Genomic DNA, 14,944 nt, shown 5'->3' on the forward strand with positions numbered 1-14,944 from the left:
GCTATTTTTAATCTGAGGAAGAAGAGGCAAATAAATAATCAAGAATTAGAAGGCTACATAAAATAGAAAGCTGTATGAAATGGAAAAATCTAAGATTTAATATAGTATTAACTTTTACGACACAAATCTCATCTGTTCAGGGTCTACTTCATTTATTCCCTGTTCCTGATTTGTTTAGGGGAAGAAAATGAGAAACACAAACATGGTGGGGTAGGGCGGAGACAAAGCATTACCATATTAGGGAAGAATGTTTATGAGACAAGTTAGACCTAAATTCAAACCTTATTTTTGCCACTTACTAGTTGTATGACTTCTAAGATGTTACCTGTCTCTGAGCCTCAGTTTTCTATCACTAAAATGGAGATTATAATTATTCTGCAGGACTAATGGGACAATTAAGTGATGAATGTAATATATCTGGGCATAGTACACTCAGGCAAACACTTAAATATTTCTAACCTAACTGTGTGAGGATAAACTCTGAACTATAAACTCTTTAAAATATTGAGTTAATATGCTTTTATGAAACAGTCATCCCTTACCAATATCCCACAATCCAAATTTACTTTTGAATAGCCAGTCTCTGCTTATATTAAATATCCTTACCAAAAAAAAAAAAACAGAAAAATCTTGCAAGCTCAAAATAAAATCCCCAAAACTAAAGATTAAAACACTGTAATTTCATTTCCTGCAGAACCACATATTAACAGCATTTAACAAGAATTTTCTAAATAGTTGTGTGAATAACATACTGCATTCAAATATTTGCTATTTCAGTATTTTTAAGTCATAGTTCCTTTGAGAGTCTCTACTTTTTAATCAGTTTTTAATTCAGTACTGCTTATATCTCTCAAAAAAAAACAATACAAAAAATGTAAAAAATACATTTAAGGTTACTCAAACCTCAGGCATTATTCTCCAAATGCCTGAGGTCTGAGTAACCTTAAAGTACCCTCATTAAAAAACAGTGCATAAATCTTACATTAACATGTTGGGCATAAGATAAACTACAGAAACATAAGCAGCTATATGAGAAAAGGGCACCTTCTTATAAATATAAATCTGAACAGTCGAAAATGTTACAGTGCATTATCAATAGAAACTCTTAAAAACTGTATGTTTAAATACATACAGTTTACAAATAACTACAAACTAAATGTTTCACTTTCACATGCTAGCAAACTAAGCTTTCTTCTAGAAGCCAATTCAAGTGAAGTATATAAACTCTGAGTTAGGTACTTTTACATATTGTTTCATGAAATCCTTCAAATAACCTAGTACAGCAGGTATTTAATCACATGTTAAGAATATGGCCAGTGAGGCTCAGAGGTGTAAAGCCGTATTCCAAGGTTAATGCTTTCTCCAAAATGCAGACCACAATATTCCTAATGACAATACCCTTTCCCCTTCTTCAAAAATATTAATATTATGCATTAGGCTGGTGCAAAAATAATTGTGGCTTTGCATCAAACTTTGCCATTTGATTCTGGAACACATTCTTAAATGTGGTTATATTATACATCACTTAAATGTGCATTTCTCGCTTTGCTTTTTGCTAGCAATATTACCTGTTATGTACTTTATTTTAGACTATGGAAATGACAAAAAGCAAATCCGAGCAATTTTATGAGTTCAAAATGAATTGCAAAGCAGCAAAGACAACTCGCAACAACAACGCATTTGGCCCAGGAACTGCTAACGAATGTACAGTGCAGTGGTGCTTCAAGAAGACAAAAGCCCTGAAGATGAGAGGAGTGGCCAGCCATCAGTTGGTCTCAGCTGACTACAACCAATTGAGAGCAATCATCAAAGCTGGTCCTCTAACAAGTACGTGAGCAACTGTCGAAGAACTCAACTTCGACCATTCTATGGTCTTGGGCATTTGAAGCAAATTGGAAAGGTGAAAAATCTCAGTAAGTGGGTGCCTCATGAGCTGACCGTAAATCAAAAAAATCGTCGTTTTGAAGTGTCATCATCTTTTATTGTATGCAGCAATGAAGAGCAATTTCTCAATTAGATTGTGACATGTGACAAAAAGTGGATTTTATACAATAACCAGCAATGACCAGCTCAGAGCTTGGACTAAGAAGCAGCTCCAAAGCACTTTCAAAGCCAAACTTGCACCAAAATAAGGTCATGCTCACTGTATGGTGGTCTGCTGCTGGTCTGATCCACTAGTTTTCTGAATTCCAGCGAAACCGTTACATCTGAGAAGTATGTATGCTCAGCAAATTAATGAGATGCACTGAAAACTGTAACGCCTGCAGCCAGCACTGATCAACAGAAAGGACCCAATTCTTCTCCATGACAATGCCTGACAGCCCACTGCACAATCAATGCTTCAAAAGTTGAACAAATTGGGCTATGAAGTTTTGCTTCACTAGCTATGTTTACCTGACCTCTTGCTAACTGACTACCACTTCAAGTATCGACAATTTTTTTGAGGGCAAAATGCTTCCACAACCAACAGGAGGCAGCAAATGCTTTTCAAAAGTTTATCAAATCCTAAAGCACAGATTTTTACACTACAAGAAAAAACAAACTTACTTCTCGTTGGCAAAAATGTATTGACTGTAATGTTTCCAATTTTGATTAATAAAGATGTGCTTGAACCTAGTTATAATGATTAAAATTAATGGTCCAAAACCACAATTACATTTGCACCAACCTAATAAATACAAATAATCAATAAATAACAGTGGAATGAGTTAGCTCTTCATATGCCAACATAGAAAGACTGTGAAGATACAAATAAAGAGTAAGGTAAAAGTGTGGGTAATCTGCTTAACAGGAATAAGTAGAAAATTACATATGGGTAAATATATCAGTATTTTTCTGAACAGAATTAGATACACACTTAAGAATGGGTTTCCCTTTTAAAAAAATTTTTTTGAGTTTTGTATTAGGGTATAGCCAGTTAACAATTTTGTGACTGTTTCAGATGAACATCAAAGGGACTCAGCCATACACATATATGTTTATTTCACACTTTTCTCATTTGAAATTTCCTAAACAGAATGCATGATGTATTTCATTTTCCTTGCAGTCTGTATTTTTAAAACTAATAAAGCCATACTCTTTATAAAAACTAGAGAGAGTCTTAAAGGCTATTAAAAAAAAAAATCTAATGAAAGACCTCGTACCAGTCTAGAAATCTACACATTAGTTGCTTAATCCATAAATCAAGCAGTCTAGTTAGTCATATCTACAGGATATCAAACTCACTCAGAACGGCATAAATTTACCTAGAACAAACCAGAGCTCGTATCTTCTGGTGATGAAAATTATTTGCAAAATAGATGCACATATATATATATTGTTTATACCTATAATAAATGGAATCTGATATGCTAACTCAGTAAGTTTTGCATCAAGTAGATTTGGAGATAGCAACATTAGTGTCTTGAAAAACCTCCCAATTCTAATTTAATGGGATTTTCTTTTTTTTACAGTGGAAGTTGCTCAGATAAGAGAAACAACTAAAATAATGCCATTGGGACTTCCTTGGTGATACAATGGCTAAGAATCCACTTGCCAATGCAGGGCATGTGTTGGAGTCCTGATCTGGGAAGATTCCACATGCTGCTGTGAAGCACCTAAGCCCGTGCATCACAACTAGAGCCCAAATGCTGCAACTATTAAAGCCCTTAAGCCTCAAACCTGTGCTCCACAGGAGAAGCCATCACAATGAGAAGCCCTGCACACCACAAATAGAGAGCAGGCCTCGCTCTCTGCAGCTAGAGAAAGCCCAAGTGCACCACTGAAGACCAAGCACAACCAAAAATTAAGATAAATATTTTTTTAAATAAATAATGCTATTGGACACTTGATTAAAGTAAGACTAAACGTCACATTTTTCTAAGCAAATCACACTGTTAAAATATTCCCAACTAAGCACAAAACACTGCAAAAAAAAAATCTTTAACACACTATTTGCTCATTCACTCTATAAATATTTGCATTACTCAATGTGTGCCAAGTACAATACTAGGCAGGTACCATGGGATTAAGAGGTAAGCAAAATAGCCCCTACCTTTGTAAATTATTACAGTATGGGGAGGGAAGGATAAGTCCATTTAATCACAAAATGGTATCAGAGATTATAGTCACTGATCTAATTTACAGTGGCAAGTTCAAGCAAACTTCAATGAACTAATACTTATATAAACCTAAATGCTGAAAAGCCAACCAGAGAAAAGTCAAGGCATCTTGCAGGTGTGGACTCCAGAGTCAGTCACTGGATTTCAATCTCGGCTCACTATATAACAAGTGTATACATTTAACCACTTTTCTAACCTGAGTCTTGGTTTCTTTATTTTTAAACAACAGGTAACAATAGTACTTTCACCATAAAGTTGTGAAACTTTAAAAAGTATTAAGGCAATATGCCTTAGTATAATAAGTCTGTAGTAAATATTATGTTACTGTCATTAGCAGCATTGGCAAAAGCTCAAAAGGACAAACAGCTAGTGATAGTTGGAGGAAAAGACTTAAAAACAGCTGAAATGCAGTGAATGACCAGGAACAGGTAAGTAGAAAACAAAGCATGAAGAAGACCTTATTAGCTATGCTATCGAATTATGAAGTCTCTAACTAAAGTGGCTACTGAACACTTGAAATGTGGCTAGTTCAAATTAAGATATGCTGTGCGTGTAAAATACACACCACATCCTGAATACCTAGTATGAAACAGAAAAGTACCTTAATTTTTAAAATATCAGTTACATGTTGAAATGATACTTAAGATATACTAGGTTAAAAAATATATATTACAATTACAAACCCAAAAGACAGAAACAACCCAAGTGACACTGACAGCTTAATGGATAGACAAAATGGGATATATACATACCACAGTATACACAGACAATGGAGTATCCTTCAGGCTTAAAGAAGAAGGAAATTCTGTCACATGCTGAAACATGAATCAAACTTAAGGACACTATGCTAAGTGAAATAAGGCAGTCACAAAAGGACCAATATTATGATTCCACTCTTATGAGAAACCTAAGTAGTCAAATTCATAGAAACAAAAAACAGAATGGTTCTTGCCAGAGGCTGGCAGGATGGGATAATGGAGAACTATTGTTTATAGGTACAGGGTTTCGGTTTAAGATGAAAAGAATTCTAGAGATGGATGGTGGTGATGGTTGCACAACAATATGAATGTATTTAAGGTCACTGAACTAACTGTACACTCAAAAATGGTTAGGATGGTAAATTTTATGTTCTAAGTATTCTAATAAAAAATTAATTTTTTAAGTGGCTATGAGAAAAATTATATATGCAGCTTGCATTATATCTCTACCAGTCACGCTGTTAAACCTAAGTCATGGCAAAATTTTCCAATAAGCAAGGTTTTGAGGAACCGTGTGACAAAATCTGGATCTAGTGAGACCTAATGCCCTATAGTAGGAGTCAGCAAATTTCCAGTAAAGGGATAGACAGTAAATATTTTCAGCTCTATGGGCTGTTCTGATAGTACAGATAACATAGAGATGAATGGGCATGGTGAATTTGGCTCACTCTAGTTGGCTGCTACTGCTACGTCACGTCAGTCGTGTCCGACTCTGTGTGACCCCATAGACGGCAGCCCACCAGGCTCCTCTGTCCCCGGGATTCTCCAGGCAAGAATACTGGAGTGGGTTGCCATTTCCTTCTCCAATTCATGGAAGTGGAAAGTGAAAGGGAAGTCGCTCAGTCGTGTCCAACTCCTAGTGACCCCATGGACTGCAGCCTACCAGGCTCCTCCGTCCATGGGATTTTCCAGGCAAGAGTACTGGAGTGGGGTGCCATTGCCTTCTCCGCTAGTTGGCTCACACCTGCCTTAAGACATTCACTGTAAGCAACAGCTCCTACCAGCTCAGTCTTAATTTTCAGAAATCGAATAAACCAGTTTTATAGTCATAGCCTAAAATCTTCTGCAAGGAGAGGTATTTACTACCATGGAAACAAGCAAACACTACAAATTAGTGCTGTTTTCCCCCCCAAAGAACTAGCTGATAAACATCTACTAGCACACCACTTAGCTTAGGTAAAGAATTAACTTCTCTCCTATGCATTTAAAAGCATATTGGCTGGAAAAACAGACAGTCATTCAAAACATTTTTTTTTTTTGTCAGCAACTGACACACAACTGAGTGATTGAAATGAACTGATTAAAATCTTTCTGGGTTCTGTGGTTGAGATGAAGCTTCTCAGTTAAGGTTGCTCTAAAAAATAAAGAAAGAACGAAAGAAAGGCTCTTCTAGAAAAACTGTTTCAGTAACCAGAAGCGAGAATGAACATCCTGTGGCAGTCAAGAGTGTTGAGCTGAAGGGAGAGCAGCTTCAAATGAAGCCATGAGAGGAGGGCAGAAAACAATGAGATTATGTATAGCCAGCTGTCCAAATTCACAAACACAGAGGGAGACTTTGGGAGTTGAGCATTTGCAGATTTTGGTATCCACAGTGGGTCCTGGAACCAATCCCTGGCAACACCGAGGGACAACTGTACTGCACTCAGTAAACACTAAGTAACTGGTGGTGGTTCAGTCACTAAGTCATGTCTGACTCTTGCAACCCCATGGACTGTAGCCCGCCAAGCTCCTCTGTTCGTGGGATTTTCCAGGCAAGAATACTAGAGTGGGTTGCCATTTCCTTTCCAGCATATCTTCCCGACTCAGGGATCAAACTTGTGTCTCCCACTTTGCTGGCAGATTCTTTACAGCTGAGCCACCAGGGAAGCACGTCTTCCCAAACCAGGGATCGAACCCAGGTCTCCCTCATTGCAGGCAGATTCTTTACCAGACTGAGCCACCAGGGAAGCCCAAGAACACTGGAATGGGTAGCCTGTCCCTTCTCCGGGATCTTCCCAACCCAGGAATTGAACCGGGGTTTCCCGCGTCGCAGGCAGATTCCTTACCAGGTGAGATACCAGGGAAGTCCTAAGTAATATTATCATGCATATGGTCTAGATTCAGTTATAAACAAATATTTACTTAGCCCATACCATGTACTGCTGCTGCTAAGTCGCATCAGTTGTGTCCGACTCTGTGTGATGCCATAGATGGCAGCCCACCAGGCTCTGCTGTCCCTGGGATTCTCCAGGCAAGAACACTGGAGTGGGTTGCCATTTCCTTCTCCAGTGCATGAAAGTGAAAAGTGAAACTGAAGTTGCTCAGTCGTGTCCGACTCTCGGCGACACCATGGACTGCAGCCTACCAGGCTCCTCCGTCCATGGGATTTTCCAGGCAAGAGTACTGGAGTGGGGTGCCACTGCCTTCTCCGTACAGTATAACACTTCTCCCAATAGTGTTACCAAAGGGAACCACCACAGATCTTCTCTAGCGCACACACAAAAAATTAATCAAATAATCACATGATTACAGGCTTTAAGTTGTAATAAACTATGACCCAAACCAGGATAGTATGAGAAAGTACAATGGGGAATCTCAACCTACTCTGGAAAATCAAGGATACTTCTTTGAGAAAGTGACCTTTGCACTGACTGGGAATAGCCAAAGAGTGAGAGGCATTCTGGGTAGCAAGAACAAACTGCACAAAACTCCTCAGGCAAGGGAAAAAAAATGATTAACAGACCAAGGAACTAAAACGTCAGTAAGGCAAGAGCCAAATGACCAAGGAGGAAAGATGGCATCAGACTGGAGAGGCAGGAAGGAACCTTATCACACAAGGCCTCATGGCCCCATTAAAGTCAAGTCCAAGATCAGTGGGGAGTTGTTAGTTTATGTAGAGGGTAACATGATCTGATTAATATTTTTCAGAGACTGCTCTAGGAGTTAATGGGGGTGCAGGGAGGGAACTGACCAGTAGGCTACCATAGTTTCTAGGTAAGCAATAATGGCAACTTAGTGAAGTCAATCCTCAATCTTAAAACTACCTACATAATTTATTAAATACCCCATTGCAGCAATTTTTGGCCTCAGGACACCACTATTACAAAATTTGAAACCCCACAGAGCTTTTGAAACTCCATGGAGCTTTTAAGCAGGTTAAAGCCACTGATATACTAGAAACTAAAGCTAAGAAATCTTTAAAAATATTAATTCACAATAATAAACTCATTACATTAATAGAAGCATTTCCTTTTTTTTTTTTTAACCAAAAGTAACCATTTTCCTAGTGTGAATAACCTTTAAATTTTTGTAAATAACTTCAGTCTCATACTGGAAGACAACTGGAATTTTACATCTGTCTTGGTATCCCACATCTTGCAGATTCTGAAAAAGTATGTAGTTTGTTTTTGAGAAAATTAGAGTGAAAAAAATATCTCGGGAAATTATGAAAGCGGTGTTGACCTTATGATCCTCCTAGGAGGGCTATGGGGACCCCCAGACCATATTAAGAACTGCTGCTTGAGTAACAGAAAGTCAAGTAAGCACAACAAAACGCTCCATAGCAGGAAAGCTACAAAGACAGACAGTAACAAGTGCTACAGACAATGCAAGTAACTGGAATCCTCATGTATTGTTGGCAGGAATAAAAACTGGTACAACCACTTTGGAAAACAGTTTGGCAGTCCCAAGAGCAGGTCAATAGACAGCTATCACACGACCCAATAATTCAACTCAAAAGGCATATGCTCAAGAATATGTCCTCAAAAAACTTGTGTAAGTATTCACCTTGGCGTTATTCCTAGTAGTCAAAAAGCAGAGACACTCTAAATGTCCATCAATTGATGAATGAATCAACTGGAGAAATAAAATGTGACATACGCTGGAATATTATTCAGCAGTATGTGTACATGCTACAACACAGATAAATCTTGGAAACATTGTGCTTCTTAAGAAACCAGGCACAATTTTTCAAAATCTGGTGTGTATTTTACCCCTTCAGCACATTTCAAATCAGTCCAACCACATTTTAAGGGCTCAACAGTTAGACATGGCTTGAGGCATGCCTGTGGACCGAAGTTCTAGATCTACACTATAAAGTCTTTGTTTTAAATGATGTTTGTGATAATGACCCTGAGTCAATGTAATTTCCCCTATCAAGGAAAAGTTCAATTCTTTTCAGTACAATATGTACATTATATCTAAGTATGTTAATAACATGTACATTATGTTAATATTTTTCTAAAAGATTCAAGTGATGAAGATATTTCCCCAAACTACAATACACTGCCTGATTACTTCAGATGACTGTAGTTCAAAATCTTAAGACTATAGTCTAGAGAACTATAAAAATCCCAGAGCAACCTAGTTAGGAGCTAGTATATAGAAGTCCCGTCCTTTCTCTGCACTAATTTTAACCACAACATTCTCCTGGACTTCATCTTGCTTGCTGACACTTAGAAATCCTCAAACTGTTTCCAATAGCAAATAATGAATAAGTAAGAGAAAACATAATCTCATACACAGGGATTTTGCCATTACACATTTTAAAAACTCTATTTACTTATATCATGAAAACCCTTACTAATGAAACCACCTTGGAAAGACATATTCCAACAACCTTTAGGTAGAAATTTAAACATTACCCCATTGAGCACTCAATGAAAAAATAAATTTCACATTAATTTCAAAAACTATAAGCTTTATCATCAACCTGGAATGAGTTAAAATTGAATACAAACTGTATTAAAGTATCCTGTTTCTCCGTTACAAACAGAAACAGAGGGAAAAATAAGAAACTTAGTAACCACCTTACAACTTGTTTATACCTTATCCAAGAAATGTAATATAATTTCATTCAATCAATTAGAACACTCATATACATACTACAGAATACTAGAGTGGGTAGCCTTTCCCTTCTCCAGTGGATTTTCCAGACCCAGGAATTGAACCAGGGTCTCCTGCAATGCAGGCGGGTTCTTTACCAACTGAGCTATCACAGAAGCCCTAATACTATTTTGGCACAGTGTAGTAAAAGAATTTACATTACACAGAAAACAGATTTTTAAACTGTAGAAAATGGGATGTGTTTAATAGAAAGCCTAAACCTTCAATATTATTTTTTGTAGGTCTTCTGCTTATCCTTTTTACCTTTAAGATTACATAAGAACTTTCAGGACCAAATACTTGCCAATTTTTTTACAAAAAATTTTCAGTGAAATCTCAACGTCATTAAGCTTATTTTATTGACGAATTTTAATCTGTAGTAAACAGTTTAAATCTGTGAAACCCTTAGAGAAAAACTTAAAATTATAGATGATAGAACTTCTCTTGTGTTCAAGTAGAATTTTTCAAACCATGTGAAAACTACTTTTCTTATTCTTGTACATTTTTGCAAATGTACTTCCCCTAACAGAGCCCACAGGTACTTCAATTTGTCTTCAGGTTCTTAATGCAATGAATGATAAGCTTAAATTTTTATTACATTTTCTACTTCAAAAGAAAGTATTTATCAAAATAAAAATTCAACTACCATGAGAAAAAATTGCCGCAGAAAGACTTTATCTGTTAAAATTTTACTTTGGTTACAGAGGAGTAAAACTAAAACTTCCACAGAATTTGAAATTCTAGTTTCACCATCAAAAAAGTTTAAAAATCCTCACAGATAATAGTATAATAAACTGATCTAAATGAATTTTTCTATTTACAAAATATTGACTTTCTTTCTAATCTTTTACAGTAAAATGCTTAAACACGGCTGCTTTAAGCAGTCAGAATAATGGAGACCTGAACTTGAAATCCTAGAAACAACTACGGTCTTCAAAAGTTAACATGGCCACACACTCACTAAAGTAACAAAAATAAAAAAGACTGATATTATCAAGTGTTTGTAGGAATGTGGAGCAACAGGAATTCCCATGCACTGTCAGTGGGATTGTAAAGTACAAGCACTTAAAAAAAAACCCCACAGTTCCTTATGAAACTAAACATTCAGCTTCCCTGTTATACACTAAGCATTATTCCACTTCTAAGCATTAACAAGAGAGATAAAAGCATTCATCCAACAAAAAGTTGTACAGAAATGTTCAGAGCAACTAACTGGAAAAGAGTCCAGGTGACTTTCAATATGAAAATGGATAAATTATGGTGGTATATTCATACAATGGAAGACAAAAAGCAATAAAAGAGAAAGAACTACTGATGACACTTAATCAGTTCAGTTGCTCAGTCGTGTCCGACTCTTTGCGACCCCATGAATCGCAGCACACCAGGCCTCCCTGTCCATCACCAACTCCTGGAGTTTACCCAGACTCACGTCCATCAAGTCGGCGATGCCATCCAGCCATCTCATCCTCTGTCATCCCCTTCTCCTCCTGCCCCCAATCCCTCCCAGCATCAGAGTCTTTTCCAGTGAGTCAACTCTTCACATGAGGTGGCCATAGTACTGGAGTTTCAGCTTTAGCATCATTCCTTCCAAAGAACACCCAAGACTGATCTCCTTGCTGTCCAAGGGACTCTCAGGAGTCTTCTCCAACACCACAGTTCAAAAGCATCAATTCTTTGGTGCTCAGCTTTCTTCACAGTCCAACTCTCACATCTATACGTGACCACTGGAAAAACCATAGCCTTGACTAGACGGACCTTTGTTGGCAAAGCATTGTCTCTGCCTTTCAATATGCTATCTAGGTTGGTCATAACTTTTCTTTCAAGGAGTAACATATGAGTCTCAAAACCCTAAGCTGAATGAAAAAGCCTTACCCAACAGAGTGTATACCATATACCATTTATGTGAAACTCTATATTTAACTTACATGCAAAGTACATCATGAGAAACGCTGGGCTGGAAGAAGCACAGGCTGGAATCAAGATTGCTGGTAGAAATATCAATAACCTCAGATATGCAGATGACACCACCCTTATGGCAGAAAGTGAAGAGGAACTAAAAAGCCTCTTGATGAAAGTGAAAGAGGAGAGTGAAAAGGCTGGCTTAAAGCTCAGCATTCGGAAAACTAAGATCATGGCATCTGGTCCCATCACTTCATGGGAAATAGATGGGGAAACAGTGTCAGACTTTATTTTGGGGGGCTCCAAAATCACTGCAGATGGTGACTGCAGCCATGAAATTAAAAGACGCTTGCTTACTCCTCGGAAGGAAAGTTATGATCAACCTAGATAGCATATTCAGAAGCAGACACCAGAAGACTTCGGATTACACAGGTGTATGTATTTGTATAAACTCCTGGAATGGCAAGCGACTGCATTTCACTGCAAGTCAAATTTACCTTCAAAAATTTTAAGTTGAAAACCTGAACTCAATGGTTCAGTTCAGTTGCTCGGTTGTACCCAACTCTTCGCGATCCCATGGACTGCAGCACGCTAGGCTTCTCTGTCCATCACCAACTCCCAGAGCTTACTTAAACATGTCCATTGAGTCCGAGATGCCATCCAACCATCTCATCCTCTTTCGTCCCCTTCTCCTCCCGCCCTAAATGTTTCCCAGCATGAGGGTCTTTTCAATGAGTCAGTTCTTCGCGTCAGGTGGCTAAAGTATTGGAGTCTCAGCTTCAGCATCAGTCCTTCCAATGAATATTCAGGACTGATTTCCTTTAGGATGCACTGGTTGATCTCCTTGCTGTCCAAGGGACTCTCAACAGTCTTCTCCAACACCACAGTTTAAAAGCGTAACATGTACTACTACTTGCAACTTGCTTTGAATTGCATCCAAAAAATAAAATTGACCAATAAATGATTAATTGTTTGATAAAGCAAATAAAGCAAGATGCTAAATGTAGGTGATGGACACATGAGAGTTCACTGAACAATTATTCCAACTTTCCTGTACGCTGGAAAATACTTTAAAAATTAAGGGAAAATTTTATAGGAAAATTGAAAGACCAAAAAAATAGGGATTCAAAAGGTGGTCAACGTTTCTACACATTCTTACTACTTGACAGAACACACCACCGTTCATAATCATATAAACAAATATCGCAATTATTTATTGTTCCTTCAGGGAAACTTACAGGTACGTTTCATTTTTGCTTCTTCATAAACTGTTCACACTGTCTTGGTATCTGCTGACCAACTGTCTGAGATCAATTCAGTAATTACGGAAATATTCTGGGACGTATATTTAACAAAAACTAAAATGATTTAAGTTCCTCAAGGTCATTAATTAACTGCAATAACTGTATTCCTAAATAGATTTTAAGCGGTAAATTACTTTTAAATTTCCTCCATTAACTCCAGGTTCGTGCTCTTTCATCTGACTGCAATTGCTAACATGTGAATAACGTTGCTATTCCTCTAAAATCAAACAAAAACCTCCCCAACGACCGGCATCTAAAGAATGACAAATACATTTAAAAAAAAAAAAAACAGAGCCAGCATGTCGTCAACGAAAGTCATCCACCTTTCTCCTTAAGCCTAGTTCTATTAAGAAAGCAATTTCTACGTCATAGCTCATTTTTTTTCTTTAAAGACTGGAAGGTGGGCAAGATTTCAGCGGTCAAAACGCAAAACTAAATGCACACGTGCTCCTCATCCCAAAAATCTACTTTAATCCCCAGGCAGGTAAAACAATGAGAGCCCCCTTTTTTTTTTTCCCTTCAAGAGACAAAACCGCAGACCCGGCTAAGCCAAACCCTCGCCCAGCCTCCACTCCGCCCGAGCCAGGCGGCGGGTCTCTTTCCTTTGTGCAGAGTCAGAGGGAGGCGGCTGGAGGCGGGGAGCTGAGGGAGGAGGCTGGGGTCGGCGGACGCCGGAGCAAGAGGAAGGCGCCGAGGAGAGCGGCATCGGCGCGCCCCATAAACAGGCCAAGAGGCCACGCCACAAACCTCTGCGGTGTCCCCAGGAACAAACCCACAAACCTGGGTGTGATCTAATTTGGGATCAGACCCCGGAGAAAGGCTGAGGGCACCTCCGGAGACGACCCCTTACCCTCAAGCCCTTGCAAAACAGTCTCCTCCTGCCGCTGGCGGAGGTCCTGCCGCCATCCCCACCCCGCCCCGAGCCTAGCGCGGCCCTCACCTGCTGGACGGAGCTGTTCTCGGGCACTGCGAACTCCTCCTTCTCCTTCGGGGTCTTCACGGTGACTTTCATGATCTTGGGTTCCGTGGAGGCGGTGGCGGCGGGGGCGCCGGCACCTTCGGCCGCGGCGGCGTTGTCCTGGGAACTCGGAGGGCCGCCGCTTTCACCATTCTCGGCCATGGCGGCGGCGGTGACTCAGGCGCAAAGGAGGGAGCGGGTGAGGGAGCGGGAGCCAGGCAACGCCAGAGCCGGCCTGGCCGGGCAGCGGAGAATGTGGGGCACGCTACCTCAGTGACAACTGGCTCAGGGCCGCCCTGGCGGGCGAGGAGCCGCGGAGCTTGGCGTGGGCTCCGGCGCAGGCCCGAGTCGGGCGCTCAGCAGCCGCTGTGTGTTCAGACGGCGATGAGTCGCAGCGACATCCGCAGCAGCCACTGCCACCGCCGCTTCCTCCTCCCCGCCCCTCCCCCTACGCCGCTCTGCCCGCGCCGCGCGGGGCACGCCGGGTAAGGCGGCTGGCGACGTCGCCGAGTCATGCCTGGCCTGCGCGGTTTGCTTCTCTGAGTGCTTTTCTTTCCCTCTCCTGCTCCATTGCTCAAAGCGTAGGCGCGTCCAGAGTGAAGGACTAAAAACAAAGTGGGGTGGAAGGGGTCAGTTCATTCCTTCTTATCTCTTTCACCAAAAAATAAATTTGGGGGTTCTGGGAGGCACCTTTGAGGGCGCACGAGGATGACGTCACGGCTAGCGAAATTACTGGAAAGGAAGCTAGACCACCGGGCTCTGCGGCCGGAATTGCGCCTGCGCGATGGCAGGCCAGATAGTTCCCCACCCTCTCACCTCACTCTGGAGGTTACGGTGCGCATCCCCTAGGAGCCTGAGCTTGCTTCACGGTGTACCCCACGGGGAGGAGGGTCTGGAACAAATGCCCGCGAGGGTTTTTTGTAGTTGATATTTAAATGTGCTTAAATTTCGCGTACTTTAAAAATTTTAAACGCTTGCTTTTACTACACGGTGCGCTAGAATTGAAAGATAAGTTAATGGACGGAGTACGCCCCTATAGCCCACCCTGCTCTATTCCGAGTA

At 40.0% G+C, this 14,944-nt stretch overlaps 1 protein-coding gene across 2 annotated transcripts in view; it reads right to left on the reverse strand.

The window, feature by feature from the left end:
* The window catches only part of UBQLN1 (ubiquilin 1), a 52,953-nt gene extending 38,645 nt beyond the window's left edge, over positions 1-14,308 (reverse strand). For both annotated transcript variants that reach the window (XM_068973534.1, XM_068973533.1), the window contains exon 1: positions 13,865-14,308. In XM_068973534.1, the coding sequence (XP_068829635.1) occupies positions 13,865-14,044 (180 nt within the window). In that variant the 5' untranslated portion in view covers positions 14,045-14,308. The remainder of the gene's footprint in view (positions 1-13,864) is intronic.
* Positions 14,309-14,944: the final 636 nt, after the last annotated feature.

This window comes from Capricornis sumatraensis, chromosome 6, assembly GCF_032405125.1.
Source record: "Capricornis sumatraensis isolate serow.1 chromosome 6, serow.2, whole genome shotgun sequence".
Classification (NCBI taxonomy): Eukaryota; Metazoa; Chordata; class Mammalia; order Artiodactyla; family Bovidae; genus Capricornis; species Capricornis sumatraensis.